At 42.1% G+C, this 20,148-nt stretch overlaps 1 protein-coding gene and 2 non-coding genes across 3 annotated transcripts; 1 reads left to right on the top strand and 2 right to left on the bottom strand.

The window, feature by feature from the left end:
• Positions 1–6,801: 6,801 nt before the first annotated feature.
• ppdpfb (pancreatic progenitor cell differentiation and proliferation factor b) lies at positions 6,802–11,019 on the bottom strand. The gene is made up of 5 exons (XM_068048330.1): positions 10,873–11,019; positions 9,434–9,522; positions 8,280–8,357; positions 7,093–7,192; positions 6,802–6,967 (listed from the first exon to the last, which is right to left on the bottom strand). The coding sequence occupies exons 2-5, from the start codon at positions 9,486–9,488 to the stop codon at positions 6,889–6,891; spliced, it is 312 nt and encodes a 103-aa protein (XP_067904431.1). The 5' UTR covers positions 9,489–9,522; positions 10,873–11,019; the 3' UTR covers positions 6,802–6,888.
• Positions 11,020–11,238: 219 nt separating this feature from the next.
• On the top strand, positions 11,239–11,310 carry trnae-cuc (transfer RNA glutamic acid (anticodon CUC)). Its single transcript has one exon. It is a non-coding gene; the product is annotated as a tRNA-Glu (tRNA).
• Positions 11,311–11,588: 278 nt separating this feature from the next.
• On the bottom strand, positions 11,589–11,660 carry trnae-cuc (transfer RNA glutamic acid (anticodon CUC)). The gene has a single exon. It is a non-coding gene; the product is annotated as a tRNA-Glu (tRNA).
• Positions 11,661–20,148: the final 8,488 nt, after the last annotated feature.

Below are 20,148 nucleotides of genomic sequence, written 5' to 3'. Positions count from 1 at the left end.
TGTGTGTGTGCATGAGGGCTAGGAAGAATAAGAAGTTTCAAAAAATCTTTTCACATATAAATTTATCTCATTATTGTTTAAGACTTATGATTTCTTTTCTAATAAATAGTTAATGTTGTTGTTGTTAAAGAAACCTAGTTTGGTGTACTTTATTCTGGGAGACAAATAGAATGTCTAATTTGGCTAGTCTTTGGTAGGTACATACAAACATACGAATTAGGAGCAGGAGTAGGCCACTCGGCCCCTCGAGCCAGCTCCGTCATTCAATAAGTTCATGGCTGAACTGATTTCTCCACATTACCACCTACCCTTGATAACCTTTCACCCCCTTGCTCATCAAGAATCTATCTACCTCTGTCTTAAACATATTCAAAGATACTGCTTCCACCACCTTTTGAGGAAGAGAGTTCCAAAGACACGTGACCCTCTGAGAGAAAATATTTCTTATCTCTCTTAAATGGGCGACCCCTTTCTTGATACGCTGTGACCTGTGGAGTAGTGGGATTGAATTAACAGTGCATTACTCCTACCTTGGTCGTAACACTATCAATTAAGTAACTTAACATGCTATGGATACCAGTAGAATGCTTTCTTTATAAACTATATCTGGAGTGTAATGGTGGCACCCTGAGCTATAATCCATTTTTATTTCCAACTCCTTCTCATTAATTCCAGGCCAAAACAGTGTATGAGACAAGCTATTTCCAGGCCTCTGCTGTATTTTTTTTACTAGCTCACAATTAATCAGTGCACAGGAATAATCATCTATCATCCAATTATCCATCCCAGTCCATTCTTTGGGAGGACTTAATCTGTGCTTAGTGAGGTACAAACATGAATAGCAACAGCTTCATACATAATAATACTTATTGAACATCAGCACTATGCACATAGCATATAGCACCTTAGTATTTTGTTAAAAGGAAAAGTTGCAAAATGTTGTGTGAAGTGAACAATATTTCACACTTAAATTTTTGCATTCAGAGGCGAAGTAATAGTACTTGAAAGGTTAGAAGCCCACCCACGTGACAGGATAGTTTGTATTTCCACAATTGAAACTGGATACATCATGCGGTGTCTTGTACTGGTGAAATGCTTCACCAAGGAAAGAAATGATCAAGACAACATGGCTTACCACACAGGGCCAACATGGAGCAATACTGATGGCAAATTTGGATATGTTCACTCCACCCCTTTCCCCAACTGAAATGGGGACTGCATGGAAACAGGGTGCAAAACTGATTTTAAAATGGCACAGTTCTAAAGACAAAAAGACAAACAATCCAGAAAAAGCTCAACATTCAATGAACAAAAAGCTACTAAGATACAGGGCTCAAAAAAATGATCACTTCAAATAATAAATATAACTGTCACAATAACATGATGAAAACTTCCTCAAACAAATCACTTTGCAAGTCCTCCATCATTGGGCCACTCATGCTAGGCATCCATGTTACCAAAAATTGAAGTACAAGGGATCCCTGTAATGTAAATGCTACAGACTCAGCTGTAGGACAAATGGGCCCTTTGGAACCCCATCAAAATGCAATTAAAGTTTCAGTTTCCAGTATTTCTGTAGTTAATCAAAATGTTGCATTGAGGTAACTTTAGTTTTAATTTCCAATCAAAATTCTCCTCTGAATATATTAATAGAATATTTTGCACTAACCGGAAAACAGGTTGAAGATACTTTGAGTGAATAATTCCATTTTATAAAAACATAAGTCATGTGGTATTTTAGCTGTTAAGCAATAGTGTGTATAAATAGATGTGTATTTAAGAATATGACAAAGCTCCTAAGTGTTAGTATTGTATGTTTTCCATAATTCATTAACCACTGGTATGAGGAAATGTTGAGCCTATACTCATTGGAGTTTAGAAGAATGATCTTATTGAAACATAAAATTCTGAGGGGACTTGACAGGTTAGATGCTGAGAGGACGTTTCCCCGCATGGGGAATCTAGAACTAGGGGGCCCAGTTTCAGAATAAGGGGTCTCCCTTTTGAGATGGAGATGAGGAGGAATTTCTTCTCAGGTCAATAATCTTTCAAATTCTCTTCCCCAGATAGCAGTGGAAGCTGGGTCATTGAATACATACAAGGCTGAGTTACGCAAATTTTTGATCTACAAGGGAGTCATTGGTAATGGGGCACAGACAGGAAAGTGGAGTTAAAGGCTCCTTATTGAATGGCGGAGCAGGCTCAAGGGGCCGAATGGCCTACTCCTGCTTCTATTTCTTATGAATAGGTACGCATAAGTTGACTAAATGAAATTCATTTATATAGTAGCTTATGTCTACAAAACATCTCACAGCTTCATGAGGGGATGCATTACACTGTACATTTTGTCATGTGGGTGAATACAGAAGCAATTTTGTATCCAGGAAGATCCCAATTACAGCGACCAATTAATTTGTTTATGATTGCACTGTTTGAGGCAGGAATGTTTGGCAGGACACTAGGACTCCCTGTTCTCCCTCAAATACTGCCATAGATCTTTTAATATCTGGCTGGATAAATTGAAGCCCCATCTACCAAATGTCACATCGAAAAGATTTCAAGCAATGCAGCAATCCCTGGAGTTGGTTTTGACTCTTTGATGCCAGCAGGTCACCCACACTCAAAGACTTTGCATTCGCCTAGTGAGCTGCACGGTGCCCAAAAGTCATCCTGACAGTTTGCTGGATTGAGACTGCCCTGGCTGCTACATAAGTTCGGAGATCAGGATTGCTGAAGTGAGGGGGGGCAGTGCGGTGCAGTCCCAGGGCAGCAGTGGCCTTTATTTTTGCAGTGTTTCGAGTTCCACAAAAACTAATTTTTCATGTTTGTACTTGCAGCTGTTCAATTTTCAGTCCGTTAACACCTTTTCTGTACTAATGCTTTGTCTTTCAACACACTATTAACATATCTTTGCTCCATGACCTTCTGGTCAGCTATTCTGTGACCTTGTCCTATCTACACCTTCTTTGTTATCTCTTGCCCCACCCCTACTTTACTTGCATATAACCTTTTACATTTCTAATATTTGCTAGTTCTGAAAAAGGGTCACTGACCTGAAACTTTAACTCTGCTTCTCTCTCCACAGATGCTGCCAGACCTGCTGAGTGTTTCCAGCATTTCTTGTTTTTATTTTAAACATACCTTTCTGGGCATCTTCAACTCCATTACCTACAGACCAGAGCCTGCACAATGCATTCTCCAATCAGTTCCAACTGACAATTTGGCTCTTGTTTACGTCATAGGTTCTTGATTTTCATATTTAAAAAGGGGCCTACTGCCTGAAATAAGCTTTTTGCACAGCAAGTGGTAGGCCCCTTTCAAAATGGAGGCAGCTGCATTGTCAGGTAACTGGGCACTTATGATACAGACCCCATTGAGGGCATTATCACCCCATTAACACCAGATGGAGCAGGTGAAAATCAACACACGTCAGTGGAACACTGACCTACAAGCTTCAAGGTGCATTTTGAAACAACAAACTTTTACATGGGGCATTTAATGTAATAAAACATCCCAAGACACTTCACGGAAGTATTATAAAACAAAACATGACACTGAGTCACATAGGAGATATTAGGTCAGAAGACCAAAAGCTTGGTAAAATAGCTGGGTTGAAGGAGTGTCTTAGAGGAAAGTGAGTTGGAGGCAGAGAGAAGGAATTCCAGAGCTCAGGGTCAAGGCAATTGAAAGAACAGCCACCAATGGCGGAGCAATTAAAATTGGGGATGCTCAAGAGGCCAGAATTAGCTGAGTGCAGAAATCAGAAAATTGTGGGGCTGGAAAAGATTACAGAGATAGGGAGGGGAGAGGGATGGAAAATAAGGATGACAATTTAAAAATCAAGACATTGCTCTTTGGGATCCAATGTATAGGGACGATAGGTGAATGGGACTTGGTACAAGGTACTGGGCAGCAGAGTTTCAGATTACCTCAAATTTAGAGGGTACAATGTGGGAGACCAGCGAGGAAGGGGTTGGATTAATCTAGAGATAATGAAGGCACGAATGAGGGTTTCAGCAGATGAGCTGAGAAAGGGGCAAAGTCAGGCAATGTTTATAGAGGTGGAAATAGTTGGTCTTCATAAAGGTGCAAATATGTGGTTAAAAGCTCAAGGTTGCAAACATTCCAGTGTAGTCTCAGTCATCAGGAAGAGGGATGGAGTCAGTAGCTAGGTAGCAAGGACCACAAGCAATGTCTTCAGTCTTTCCAATGTTTAATTGGGAGGAAATTTCTGCTTAGCCAGTACCGGATGGGATAAGCAGTGAGTTTAATTTATCAACAGTGGAGGAATCGAGAGAGCTGGTGGTGAGGTAGAGCTGGGTGTTGTCAACATACATGTGAAAACTAATACTATGCTCTTGGATGGTCACTGAGGGGCAGCATGTAGATGAAAAATAGGAGGGGGCCAACGATAGATCCTTGGGCGACACCTGAGGTAACAGTGCATGAGTGGGAAGAGAAGCCATTGCAAGTGATACTTTGGGCAATTAGATAAGACTAGAATCAGTCCAAAGCAGTCCCACCCAGCTGGATGGTAGAGGGGCATTGGAGGAGGATAGCATGGTCAACCACAAAGGCTGCAGACAGGTCAAGGAAGAAAAGTTTACCTTTGTCACAATCACAATGTAATTTGTGACTTTGATAAGAGCTCTTTGGGTACTGTGACAGGGGTGTAAACCTTCTAGAAAGATAGGCACAGGTTTGGGAAGCCATCTGTTCAAGAATTTGAAGGGAGGTTGGAGGTAAAGTGGTAGCTTGCAGTGATGGTGGGTTCAAGGATTAGTCTCAAGGAAGGTGCGATAACAGCAGATTTAAAGGAGAGGGACAGTACCTGAAGATAGAATTGTTAATATTGGTTAACATAGGTCCCAGGAGAGGAAGTTAAGCAGTCAGAAAAAGTGGTCAGAAGCTCATCTTTAAATAGGGTTGAGGGAGCAGGAGGTGGGTCATGGACAAGATGAGCTCAGAGAGGGTATGAGGGGAGATGGGAAGAAACTAGAGTAAGATGCGAGTTTAGGGCCAGGGCAAGGGGGGGGGGGGGGGGGGGGGGTAGGGGAGCCTGACGAAGTCAGGTCCAGTGGGCTTAGAAAGGGATGGTCTCAGTCTTGGTGACAAAGTCCATGAGCTCTCACTGTTGGAGAAGAGGGGTTTAAAAATGGTTTTTGCTAGTGATTACCTTTTACCCAAGCAGGGTTTGAGTTTATGTCCTGATTTACAGACCATGTTATTGAGCTAAACTGGCAGCCAAAATATTATATACCCAGTCTAACCACATCTGGTCACAAAATAAAGAAAATCAGGGTTAACTAGATCCAGAAACACTCAGGAACCTCGGGGGGGGGGGGGGGGGGGGGGAGAAAGCACAACCAGAACACTTCGCACCATAACAGTAGCCTTGTCTACACCAGCTAATGGTCCTGCATCCACCACAAAGATTGCAGATGTGCAGCTAAACATTTACAAGGATAGCGTCAGGAATGCTCAAGTCCCCTCCAACTGAGTGGCTCCTGGTGCTGTCCTGCATTGCCCTGTCTGCCATTTATCAATGCCATTGCACTTAGTGAGATGGGAAAAAAAATAATGAGCAATGCTGTCCTTCCCCATTCATGAAGAATTGAAACACAAAATGGTAGCTATTCTGGGAACTAGCTAAATATTGATGCAGCTGGTATCCAATGTACCCTCAGCTGCATGGATGTGCAGCAATGAGGAAAAGTGCTGCACAGAGGACAAACTGGCTATGTACAAGCAGTGGTCCCCTTAAGACAGTCTTAAGACATCTTAAAGGGAGCATCTAGTGTAACAAATGGGCTGTACACAGCAAAGGGAAATTGGAACATTAGTGGTACCAACCCACTACCCAGATGGACAGAATTGTGGATGCAGCAAAGAACCAATACCTCACCCTTGACCCAACATCTGAGGTCCCCGATATCCAACTCCCTCAATGACACTGGACAGCACTCAAACAAATCTGCACAGGGCATGAAGCAGCAACCAAACTATGATTGTGGCCACATGGAACACAACTTGCCAAATAAAATCTGATTTGAGATGGACCTCATTTCTGCATTTGCTCACCATCAAATGGATAACTAAATTAAACATCCTACAAGCTTTTCCTATCATATGTAGGAAATATCAGTAACTTTCACAGGTAAAATAAAGCCAAAATCTGCAATGACTAGAGGCTCACTTCCCTGTGTGTTGTCCAATTTGATACTAATGGCCTTCATCAAAGTCACAACTGACAGCTGATTGCTATCAAGCTGCATTAGGTTATTTCCTACCTATGGAAGATTGCAAACAGGCAGCAGCCCAATCTTGCAGCACCACAAATCAAGTCAAAGATCCATTTATGTGCTGACAGTTAATAGACACTTTAATTGACATCTTCCACATGTATGCTGATGGTACCTTGTGCTACCACAACCATGCTCAGCTCCTTTACTGCAGTGCAGTCAGACTACTTGCCTGACATCCAGGCCTTTTTTTAAATCAGTGATGATTTTAGGAGTTGCTGAATTGTTGAGAAAATTAACTTAGTAATTGATCATCTTGTCAAGTGTTAACTGCATATCTAATTAGGGAGTTATGTTTGAAAGATTTGTTTCACCTAGAATTTGCTTTCCTGTTTTGCCAAGGTCATGCAGAAAAAAAAAAAATGAGTGGAAACCTACACTGATGGGCTGCTAAAGTATTGTTTATTACTAGATGTTCAAGGTCAGTCATGTGGACATATACTTCATAATGATCTTCATTGATAGGGAAAAGGGATTTTTTAAATTAAAAAATTATAACTAGAAACTTAAAGCAGTCTTTATTTTTTTTTTTAAAGATTGTTTGGGATGTCTGAAATTCCTAGCGTCTTCAGAAGTTGAAGCCAAATCATGATGAAGGCTTGCTGGGCTCACTGGCATGTCGTTTCCTCACCATCTCTTGAGGCAGGATACAGCTTATCTTGCCACTAGAAAAACAAGAGAATTATTGCTGCGTTTTTGTTATACACATTTAGATATGCAGAGTTAATGTTGAGTTGCACATTGACTATTAGTTAATAACCACCTATTGATTACATTATACAAATCTCACCTTTCTGAGGACTCTGACACAGTTGTCATTACTGGGTGGGTCTGTGTTTTTCCAAAGAAAAAACTAATCCACCATTGGCCCGCTGTAGACTTTGGTAGTCCTGTAAATATAAAATTTAGTAACTAATGATATCTGTGTTCTTGATAATAGGTCATACACAAATTAAAATAGGTGTGCATTTATGGACATGTTTAATTAGCAAGTCACATTGAAAGCTATGCCATGAACAAAAAAGTATGGTTTAGTGATAAGTGCACATGCAAAGTTTCAAACTCAAGTTTTTCCTGACTGGATAGCTATGGCAACAGAATATGCTGCACATGCAAGTTTTTAAAAAAAGATTTCAAATGAGCACGGACCACATTTCAGGAGTAAATCTATATATGGAAGTTTCATGATAAATTCATGCAGCAAGAGTTACAATACTAAAGATACCCCATTGACACTGGATAATTTAGGTAGGGATGCAAAGTCTTCATTAATAACTGGACATGAAAGCTGATGAAAATCCAATATGACATCATGCATTTGTCTGCAATACTAGTGACATTGTTCTATATCTATTATGTAGCCTGCTCATGTAAACATGCTCCTGTGATGGACCTGTAGCATCTGCTTTCATCTCCCAGCTGGATTTGCTTCAAAATGCCTATGCTCTAATGAATTTTGAAATTGCCAAAAAATTGACAATATTTAATTCCAAGTATAACAAAGGTTATATCAAAGGTATGACTAAAAAGGGGACTGAATTACATTGTGCTTCAATGATCTTCATAATCCTGATTCACAAGGCTAAATTTCATCTGAAGTGAAGAACTTCACTGCACCAATTTTTTTTTTTTAACTATTAATGCCAATGCACATTGCATTTAAAATGGAATGGCAAGAATTGAGGCACTTGCTTCCTGCATCAGAAATCTGATCTCTAAAGTACTTTTTGAAATGTGAAATTTGAACTATTTCATAATGTATTTTTGCCAATTATTGGCAAAACTATTTTGCAAAAGTATATTTTTGGAAAAAATCAACTCCACAGGAGACCCATTAGTTAGGTAAAAGCAGTTTGGGAATATTGGTAACTTAATTTAACAAACTATTTGCAAATGGTTTGGGTGGAATGAGTGTGGAGAGATTTGTTGCAAGGACGACTTTGCATGATGCAGAGTGCTTAGTAAAAATCTTCTCACCTGGATGGTGTGGAATCACTTCTCCAATGTGCTCAGAGCTGCCACAGGAACTATTACTGGAAGCTGAACCAAGGCGCCCTGGATGTAGAGATTTGTACTTTAAGTATCATTTTGTAGATAAGCAAAGCTCCAGGAATGCAATTCCCCAATATGTCCAACATATCTAGAGTATAGTTTTTCAAGTTTGCCAATACTGTTGTGAAGGGACACTCATGAATGCTGAAAGACAGCATCAGTGTACTCAAAGTAAACAGTTCCCATTATACAGCTCTAGAAATACTGTGCCAAGCCAATACAGAAAGCTATAGAAAGTCATGTCAATGAGAGCTCCTCCAGATTTCTCCCCACCCCCAAGACCTTCTGAGGGTTGAGGACCTTCGATTGAAAGCCAATTTAAAAATACAGCTTTCAACCTTAACAGATGCAGTTACAGTTCTTGTTGGCTTGCTAGCAAGTTCTGTTTCATCTGTAGTATGTTAACTAATTAGACTGAACTGAAATCATACAAAATTTCTCACTATTTAACAAATTTGTTAACCCATTTCTCAGGCCAGCAAAAAAGGAACAAAGTAGTGTACAGGACTTTGAAAGATTAGCATCTTTGTTAAAATAGCAAAGGAATATCAACTAAAAACCACTGGCATGAAAAAAAATGTAATCACTAATCTAGTTTTCCAAGCTTCTTGTTTAACACTGCAAAAGATTGACTCAAATCCCTTCTTTGGAGGCAGCTTGACATCTAGATGAAAAAAAGTAACTGCAAAATCTACTACTTAGTTATCAATAATAGTCAAAAATACAAATCTAATTAAGTCAGGGACCCCTGTTTGAAACATATGTCCTAATTAACAAAGTTTAAGGAAGTGGTCTATTTATATACATAGTTGCTGAAACAAATTCTTGAACTATAAACTTAATCCTACTGGCTATTCAGTATTAAAACATTTCTCATTGCTGTTCATAGCAGTTCAAAAAAAAAAACTTACAGCACAAATGCTATTCTGTCAAATTCAGAAGTTGCTATTCATCAAACTTGCAGCTGCTTCTGTTGGAAATAAGCCCAATCACACAACCAACCATTTGTAATTCAAAAGTTCCTACTCCTACCCCCCACCCCCTTAAAGTAGCATTGTTTTCCCAGCAGAATTACTTACTCCTGTAATAGTCATGGGTTGCTGCAAGGGAGCCAGTTGATGGAATGGATGCCATTGTGATCTTTCAAACTAGTATCTGGATGGTAACCCTGAAATAGCAATAGGAAACAAGAAAACTCTTTACATCAACAGATTAACACTAACTGTACACTCAGCTGGTAGTTCAACAGGTTCTTCAAAAGGAGTGCCAATCTTTTGTCAAAGTAGCCTGCATGACTGTCACAGACCATAAATACATATTGTAGGTCCTCTCTATTGAAGCTCTTCCTACCAAGCAAGTACATTTGAGTCTAAAATTATCTATATAAAATCACAGAATTGAAGTCTTTATGTAAGAGGCAAGGTCTTATGCTAGATATTCTCAAGCTAAAGTATAAAAGTCAGTAATGCTGTACCAATCACATTGAGGGGTTTGTAGACAAGTCCTAATTAAGAATCACAAGCACCTAACAATCTGTTTTGGATTAGGATATATTTAAACTATTTACCCCAACTGACAATACCCAAATAGTTTTATTTAAAAAGACTTGGTTAGCAACTAAATATCAACCACTCAAACTATCCACAATTAGCATCACAGGAAATCAAATCTAAAGTTATTAATTCAATTAGTTGGGACAATTTTATAATTTTAGAGTGAAAAGGGGCATTAGGAATTAGTCTTGACCAATTAAATTACTCAAAATTACTATAACTTTACCAAATTCAATGTTATAGAATCTTACAATGGAAAGTAGAGAAAGACAGAACTTATGAAAATCTTCAAGTTGTCAGTCAAGAAGTTATCCCGTTCAGCTACAGAATTCAGCAGGCTTTAAGCAGCCACAGGAATAGTTTACAAGTTATAAACAGATTCTTGGCCCAAGTAGCAGCCCATGAATCCTAGAGCATCAGAGTATAACATTACAAGTGTCACCAATTTCAGTGAGTCACTGTTAAATCAACAGTCTCCATAGACTCAAAATGCCTGCAATATGTAACCGCAAGTTACCTGAATTTCCCCAAAATTAAGCTGTTTCGACTTGCAGAAAAATAACCGCGATATACAAGGAGCGGCAGGTAAACATAAACCAACTCACGTAGGTTTTAAGACTTGCTTGGCTGCAATACAAACATTGCTACAAGGGGTACACCTTAGAGAACCAGCTGAGTTAACAGCACAGCTGTCAACGCAAGACTGAGTAGGCCGGAAAAAAGTTGCTGACAAGGTGGGTAAGGTGAGTAACAGCAGAAACACTGGAATAAGAGCCGCACCCTGCAGGCTTCCAAGCACAACAGGCCTCGCAAGGAGAGGAAAGCAGGAGCTCTGGGTAGCACAACCCGCGGCCGCCAGGGGCCCCCTGAGTACAGTCGGTTAGGTGGAAATCTCCAGCCACGGCCCAGACAGAGTATCCCCGCCAGGCTCCCCTCAACCCCAGGGCCCCCTCCCAGCCACATACCTTAAACGCTACCCGCACCAAACAGGAACCCAAGTGCTATGACTGAAGAAAGTAAATGCTAGGCGACAGGGCCCATTTGAAACAGTAAACCGGCACAAAGCGCTCGCACACCCTCCAAACGATTCTTTAAGGAACAATTTGCCCACGACTCGCCTCCCTGGGCTTATATAGCTGCGCCTGCCCCGTCCCTTCGTGCTGCCAAACGTCTATCATTTCACCCAGTCGCCGTCACTCGTCACAGGAGGTCCCGCCTCGCCCCCCCTCACCCAATCAGCGGCACAGGAAACACAAATCTTTTGCTCATGTCATTGTCATCGCGCGCAATACAGCTTCGAGAATAACGAATGGAAGCTTTTTAACCAGCTTTCCCTGGTGGTCTAGTGGTTAGGATTCGGCGCTCTCACCGCCGCGGCCCGGGTTCGATTCCCGGTCAGGGAACATGTGTTTTTTTTTCCTTCGAATTCTTTAATTTATATTTCGACCCTGCATGTTTTAGTGTCAGCGAGAAACAGCGAATTACTATAGCGTCTGGCAATCTCAAAGCAAAAATGTAATGCTGGAAAAACAGCAGGGGGGTAAGCAACTATGAAGCAGGCACTAAGAGATTTGATTGACTAAGAGATTTGATATTTCTTCCTGTTGAACTGGACTATGAGATTCCCTAACAATTTGAGGCAAGGCGCAAAATTATAAATTACATCAATTTAAAATACATGTTCCCTGACCGGGAATCGAACCCGGGCCGCGGCGGTGAGAGCGCCGAATCCTAACCACTAGACCACCAGGGAGCTCTGCAAACCTTGCTGATGATGATTAATTTACATCTGATGACAGTCAATGATATGCACAAGTTAGAAATGTTACAGTGCAGAAGGCGGCCCTTCGGCCCTTCGTGTCTGCATCAATTCTCCAAATCAGCAGCTCATCGAATGCCGTTCTCCCACCTTCTCCCTTTAATCCTGCACATTCTTCCTTTTCAGATAACTGTCTAATTCCTTTTTGATTGCCTTGATTGAACTTGCCTCCACCATGTTCTCAGGCAGCGCATTCCAGACCTTAACCACTACTTTTTTATTCATTCATAGGATGTGGGCGTCACTGGCTTGGCCAGCATTTATTGCCCATCCCTAAATGCCCTTGAGAAGGTGGTGGTGAGCTGCCTTCTTGAATAGCTGCAATGCGTGTGGGGTAGGTACACCCACAGTGCTGTTAGGACGGGAGTTCCAGGATTTTGACCCAGCGACAGTGAAGGAACGGCGATATAGTTTAAAATCAGGATGGAGTGTGGCTTGGAAGGGAACTTGCAGGTGGTGGTGTTCCCATGCATCTGCTGCCCTTGCCCTTCTAGGTGGTAGAGGTCACGGGTTTGGAAGGTGCTGTCTAATGAGCCTTGGTGTGTAGCTGCAGTGCATCTTTTAGATGGTATACACTGCTGCCACTGTGCGTCGGTGGTGGAGGGTGTGAACATTTGTAGATGGGGTGCCAATCAAGCGGGTTGCTTTGTCCTGGATGGTGTTAAGCTTCTTGAGTGTTGTTGGACATGCACCCATCCAAACAAGTGGAGAATATTCCATCACACTCCTGCCTTGTGCCTTGTAGATGGTGAATAGGCTTTGGACTCAGGAGGTGAGTTACCTGCCACAGAATTCCCAGCCTCTGACCTGCTCCTGTAGCTAATGTGTTTCCTTGCGCTCCAGCAACTCAGAAGAAGAGATTGACGTTGTCACTATTGAGAAGCAAAGGCTGGCTGTGGGGAGCATTGTCAAGGGGAAATCTTCAAGGACCGGAACCTGCTCGCTGACTCTGGCCAGCATCAAACAGGCTGGAAATCCGGCAAAAGCACAACTATGTCGTGCCTTCACGTCTGTTGTCTAACAAACCGCCAGCACCACACTGAGCCAGAACGGACAGGTACCTCCATGAGACCAAGTACTCCTCCCCAAACAAGTCCTCAACCTTGAGCCCCAGGCCTTCAGACACAGAGGATGAGGAGAGGCAAAGGACATGCAATGTCCTGAAGAGACAGAGGAGGAATGAGTTGAAGCAATGTCTGTTGACTCTTCAAGATGAGGTACCTGAACTTTCCAAGAATGACAAGGCCTTACAAGTGGTCATCTTGAGATAAGCAACAGACTATGTCGGCAGGCTGAAGGCAGAGCAACAGAAACTGAATGCAGAGAGGGAGAAACTTCAGAAAAAACAACAGATGAGACACAAATTTCAAGAGCAAGAGTTGTCAAACCACTGAAAGTATAAGCAAAATACTGCAGATGCTGGAAATCTGAAATAAAAACAAGAAATGCTAGAAATACTCAGCAGGTCTGGCAGCATCGGTAGAGAGAGAAGCAGAGTTAACGTTTCAGGTCAGTGACCCTTCTTCAGAACTAGCAAATATTAGAAATGTAAAAGGTTATAAGCAAGTAAAGCGGGGGTGGGGCAAGAAATAACAAAGGAGAAGGTGTAAATAGGACAAGGCCACAGAATAGCTGACCAGAAGGTCATGGAGCAAAGGCAAACAATATGTTAATGGTGTGTTGAAAGACAAAGCATTAGTACAGATAGGGTGTTAATGGACTGATAAGTGAACAGCCGCAAGTACAAACATGAAAAAAAACAGTGGGTAAGCAAACTGAACAAACTAAGATGAAATAAAATAAAATAAACACACAAAACATTTTTTTAAAGGGAAAAAGAAAAAATAACTAAAAATAAAAGTAAAATGGGGGGCCCGTTATGCTCTGAAATTATTGAACTCGATGTTCAGTCCGGCAGGCAGTAGCGTGCCTAATCGATAAATGAGATGCTGTTCCTCGAGCTTGCGTTGATGTTCACTGGAACACTGCAGCAATCCCAGGAGAGAGATGTGAGCATGAGAGCAGGGGGGAGTGTTGAAATGGCAAGCGACCAGAAGCTCGGGGTCCTGCTTGCGGACTGAGCGGAGGTGTTCCGCAAAGCGGTCACCCAGTCTGCATTTGGTCTCCCCAATGTAGAGGAGACCACATTGTGAGCAGCGAATACAGTATACTACATTGAAAGAAGTACAAGTAAATCGCTGCTTCACCTGAAAGGAGTGTTTGGGGCCTGGGATAGTGAGGAGAGAGGAGGTAAATGGGCAGGTGTTACACCTCCTGCGATTGCAGGGGAAGGTGCCATGCGAAGGGGACGAGGTGGTGGGGGTAATGGAGGAGTGGACCAGGGTGTCATGGAGGGAACGATCCCTTCGGAATGCTGACAGGGGCTCTGAATGCCTGGGTGACTGCTTTGCATGAGACAAGGAAAATCTACGACCTATGTACAAAGGAATCAAGAGGGCGGTTGGCTCTGCCATCACCAAAGTTGCTCCCCTGAAGTCGGCAGATGGTGAAGTACTCACCGACAGAAGTAAACAGATGTCCCGCTGGGCTGAACACTACTCTGAGCTGTACTCCTGTGAGTCGACATCTCCCAGTCTGCGCTTGACATTCTCCCACAACTTCCTGTCATGGATGAGTTAACTGGAGCTCGAGAAGGCCATAGTCCACCTCGTGAACAGAAGGGTACCCGACAAGGACAAAATCCCAGCCAAACAGCTCAAGCATGGAAAGTCCCATCTATTGGGCACATCTTTATGACCTTCTTCTTTCTCTGCTGGAAAGTAGGCTCTGTTCCACGGGAGATGTGTGATGTCGAAATCATCACATTATACAAAAACAATGGCGACAGAGGAAACGGCAACAACTACAGGGACATCTCACTCCTTAGCGTCATGGGGAAGGCCTTTGCTAGGGTCATACTTAAAAGACTCCATTTACTTGCAGACCAAGTGTACCCGGAAGCATAGTGCTGTTTCCACACTGGCAGATCTACTGTTGATATGATCTTCTCCATACAGCTACAAGACAAGTGTAAGGAACAGAGTACAGCCTTTACCATATGTTTGTAGATCTCACTAAGGCATTCAACACTGTCAGCAGAGCAGGGCGCTGCAAGATTTTGGGAAAAATTGGATGTCCACTGAAGCTTCTCAGTCTCATCTGCTCCTTCCATGACAACATGCACTGCACTGTACAGTTTGATGGCTCGACCTCCGACTGTTTCGGAGCGAAAAATGGAGTGAAACAGGGTTGTGTCCCAACCCTCACTCTATGTGGCATCTTCTTCTCCATGCTCCTGACCTCTGCCTTCCCTGCAGATATGGAAGGAGCCTACTTGCACACTTGGTCAGATGGCAAGCTCTACAATCTATCAAGTCTGAAAATGAAGACAAAAATACACCATGTCCTGATTAGAGAACTCCTCTACGCTGACGATACTACTTTAGTCACTCACCTGGAAACTCAGCTACAAAGACTTATGGACTGTCTCTCCCATGCCTGTAATTTGTTTTCCTTGACTGTCAGTGTGAAGAAAACCATGGTCATGGGACAAGGTGTTGCATCTCCGCCCCAATCACACTAAATAACACCCCACTGGTAGGGGTTAGCAAATTCTGCTACATTGTGTCCATGGTAACACAATCTGTCCCATGATGCGGAGCTCGACACACGCATAGGGAAAGCAGTTGCTATCTTTAGCCGACTTGCGAAACACGCGTGGGATAACACCAAGCTGACCCTTAGGACCAAGCTGATAGTTTTACGGCCTGTGTTCTCAGCAGCTTGCTGTATGGCTGTGATGCATGGTCAACTTACAGCTACCAGGAAAAGAAGTTCAATCATTTTCCATCTTTGCTGTCTGTAGCGCATTATGGTTATATTCTGACAGGACAAAATCACAAATGTGGCAGTCCTCTCCAAGGCAGAGCTCCCAAGTGTGTTGGCACTAATCAAACAGAGGCAACTTCAGTGGATCGGACATGTCCACAGGATGGAACAGGGTCGCATATCCAAGGACATTCTGTATGGTGACGTAGCCAGGGCCAGACAACAAGTAGGGTGCCAAAGGTCCACTTCAAGGATGCTTGCGAGCGTGACATGAAGGCCCTAAATATCAACTATCACACCTGCGAGTCACTAGCTGGGGAAAGAGGTATGTGGTGACACATCCTGTGGACTGGCGTGCACTACCACGATGGTCAGTTGCTACAGTAGCTTGGCAACAGGCGCCAACATCAAAAACAACAACTCACAGCATCACTTGGCAGCTTCATGTGCAACACTTGTGGCAGAAGCTGCCTCTCAAGGATTGGCCTTCACAGGCATCAGCAAAGGTACACCAAGAGAAGACCCAAGTGGATTGTTTGCTGCATGTGAATCATCTTTCGTGGATGGAGGATGCCAACCAGTTCAGCTTTTCCCATTGAGTAACTTTTCCTAACTACTTTTCCCAATGATGGATCAGTTCCTTTTGTTTAAGAACTATCAACAGATAATCAGTTTTTAAGTTTTGATTCATAAAAGAAGAATTGATGGTAATACTCTATTCATTTAGAGTGTATTTCCAAAGATATTAAGCAATGAATTAATGCAGAATTTCCGTGAAGCATATGGCAAAAGAGTTGATCATTTTTTTCAGCTATATTTGGTCTTTCAGTTAGTTCTTTCCTACTGTGATTTTTCAGCTGCTAAATCTGCTGGCATATTTAGTTACCACAATACACAGTAGATCAGAGACATCTCATGGTGTAACACCAGAACTGCTGGTACTGTCACACTATTTTCTATTTGTAACTAAAGGATGATCTCATGAAATTGTTATAGGAGCCTCACTTGATGGTAACACTTGTTAGAGGTAAAACAAGAACACTGTAGTGCTAATCCTGTGACTCATGTTCCTGCCTAGTAAGGCAGGATCTCTGAAAAAAGTCTACAATGCTCTCAATAGTAGCTGAGAGTAGCAAATAAGTGATAATTTTACAAGTCGCCACCGACAAAGCCTTGCTACAAGCAACTGCAGGTCTGAGGGGTTATGACACTATTGCCCCAATTCCCCATTTCATGTTCACTAGCATTGCAACCCTGCAAAATTACACCTCTATTCTTCGAATCGTGTGGATTTAGAATTACTGGGGCCCTGGGATTTAATTGCAGTATTTTTTTCAGTATGAATGATCAAAGATATATCTGCTACATGCATGGTCTCCTCAAAATAATTTGATTTGCCTATCAGACACATGTTTACAATTTGATTTCTGATATAATGATAGGGTTACACGAATTGCGAGTAAGTTCATGTGGAACATACACGCTACCATGGACTAGTTGGGATGAATGGCCTGTTTCTGCACTGTAGATGCTATGTAATTTTATGCCCTTCAACTTGTTAATTTAACAGGCAAACATCTTATGGAGGAAGGAATGGCAGGAAATAAACATGAAATATTTATTCAATGCTAGATGAAATTCATCGGGAGACAGACAATTGTGTAATTACTATGAATATTAGATTAATATATATGCTAAAATACTGCGACTATTAAGGTGTAATTTATGTAATCTTCTCATTTAAGGCCACAAGATCTATTTGCTATATAGAGAGACAATCATGTCAATTAGAAACTCATTACATCCTGATATTCACTGTATATGTAAAGGAACTATTTCTTTGTGTTATCTTTTATGTGTTTCTGATGCTGTGACACACTTTTAAGCATCTGAGGCCCCAGCCTGCTATCTCCTGCTCTTTGTGTTATGTCTACAGCCCAAACCTGCTCCTTGCACTACAAAAAAACATTAGAGGGTACATTGCTGCATGGTACATTCTGGATTGTTGTACAGCTGCACAACTTAGAGGGAACATTGCAGACATGTTGGCATCCAAAGTGTACACAGCTGCAGTCAAGACGGGCATGAACACATTTCATTGTGCGTTTGATGTTCCTTGGAGTTGGCCATTCTACTCATGCAAGAAGAGATCATCACAATACTCAGCGACATCCAGTGGACTACTCCCTTCCCTCTTTGAGCATTGTCAGTGTGCTTGGATGGCCTGTCAGTACATCGCACATTCTCTGGAACTGCTCAACGATTATCCTTTCCCCCGGGTACACCATTTGTGTCCAGCTGAATAGAGCTTGGAGACATCTGTGCCCTCCGACACAGACACTCCACAGCTTTCCCTGCCACCACCATCTGTTATAGAGTCATAGAGTCGTACAGCATAGAAACAGGCCCTTTGGCCCACCGCGTCCATGCCGACCATAATGCCTATCTATACTAATCCCACCTGCATTAATTCCATATTCCTCTATGCCTTGCTCATTCAAGTACCTGTCCAGATGCCTCTTAAATGTCACTACTGTTCCTGCCTCCACCACCTCCTCTGGCAGCTCATTCCAAATACCCACTATTCTTGTGTGAAAAATTTACCCCTTTGATCCCCTTTAAACCTCCTCCCTCTCACCTTAAATCTATGCCCTCTAGTTTTAGTCACCCCTACCATGGGAAACAGACTCTGGCTATCTACCCTATCTCAGCCTCCTTCACTCCAGGGAAAACAGACCCAGCCTATCCAATCTCTCTTTATAACTCAAGCCCTCCAGACCAGGCAACATCCTTGTGAAGCTTTTCTGCACCCTCTCTAGCTTAATCACATCTTTCCTGTAGTGCGGCGACCAGAACTGCACACAGTACTATAAATGCGGCCTAACCAACGTTATGTACAACTGTAACATGACGTCCCAACTCTTGTACTCAATGCCTCAGCCGATGAAGGCAAGCATGCCATATGCCTTCTTCGCCACCCTGTCTTCCTGTGTTGCCACTTTCAGGGAACTATGTACTTGCACCCTAAGGTCTCTCTGCTCAAGAACACTCCCCAGGGCCCTGTCATTCACTGTTTATGTCCTGCCATAGATCATGTTGAGAGTGGCAATTGGGATGTTATTTCTCTAACATCTGTACAGAAGACTGAATAAGTTGAATTATACTACATATACAGTACTGACTAACAAACCATGCTTCATGACGTGACATGTTTATCCAGAAAGTAGATCAGTAAATGCAAGGGGCAGAGTGTTTTAAAATGAAATTCCATTTATCAGCATCTAATCTTCACATCATCTAAAAAACAAGCCAGACTTTACACACAGCATGACTTCAGATGAGTGACATATCTGTAAGTTGAACAAATTATGTCAAATCAGTCAATGGCCCAGATTTTATGGGCAGTGGTGAAGGAACTTTGTTTACGGTTAACCTTGAAGAAAGCTGCTGACAAAGTTTTGCAGAGTCCAGAGCGCAAACTTAACCCCCGTCACTTTGAATTCAGCATCTTCCACCAGGGATTGTGGTGTCCAGCAGGCAGGCTGATCAGCCAATCAGATTGAAGAATTCTCACCGATGACAAAGCAGGAAGTAAAAAGCAGGGAATATAAATCACATTTCAATCATTATATAGTGCGCAAAACAAAGATTGGGACATATACATGGGATTAAGGAAGAAACTTAAATATCAGAACACAAAAGTTATGAAAAAAATTAAATCTGCAATTTTTAAATGTACTTCTGAGGGAATGAAGCTCCACACTTGTAAAATTAGTTTTTCAGGGCCAGAGTGGTTGTTCATCATAATTATGAATTAGTATGCCATTAAAAACTCAGTTACTCCTGATTGAACAAGGCTTAACTTTTTCATCGGTCCTTACAGTGAGAATAGTGAGTAAACAGTTTAAACTCACAACAAACCAGTGATTTTTATTCTGATTCCATTGGCAAAGACTGCAACAGTGCCTCCTCCAGAGGAGCAGGGTATCAGTGACAGCAATTTCCAGATTTCCACATTTAACCGCTGTTACGACCAGATGAGAAAGGTCTCTCGGGGTCCCTCTCAGCCTTCACCTGGTCTTACTGTAACAGGGTTTAATATTAAACACACTGTGTTTTTAGCTCCCCTTTGGTGAATCCTTGTTCACTGATTTCCGATTGCAGGGCAAAGAAACCAGCACAAACAGGTTTTCTTAGGTTTAAATAAGAAAAGTTGAAATTTATTAAACTTGAACTTAAGCTCTAAATCAGTTGATGCCTACAGGTACACAACGTGCCCACACTAGCATGCATACGCGATACACACAGGCAAATAGTCTCAGAAAAGAGCAGAAGAAAAATAAAGTGAAAAAGTTTGAGGCAATATCTGAAGCATTTTTGTTACGGTTCTTTGAGCTCACTGTAGAGTCCTTGATTGTAGGTAGATCTTGCTTTTCGTTTGGGCCCAGTATTCTATTTAAACCTTGTTCGCTGTAGGAGACTTTTCTCTCTTGGGGTTCATTTGTCTTCAGTGGATTCAGAGGCTTGTGAGAAAGAGATGGGAGCAGACAGGAGAGTTCTTCTCAGTCCAGGAGCAAACAGTCTTTCTCAAACT

Source organism: Heterodontus francisci, chromosome 16 (genome assembly GCF_036365525.1).
Source record: "Heterodontus francisci isolate sHetFra1 chromosome 16, sHetFra1.hap1, whole genome shotgun sequence".
NCBI lineage: Eukaryota > Metazoa > Chordata > Chondrichthyes > Heterodontiformes > Heterodontidae > Heterodontus > Heterodontus francisci.
Note: the sequence above shows the minus strand (reverse complement) of the source record. Positions and strands in the feature narration are given on the sequence as shown.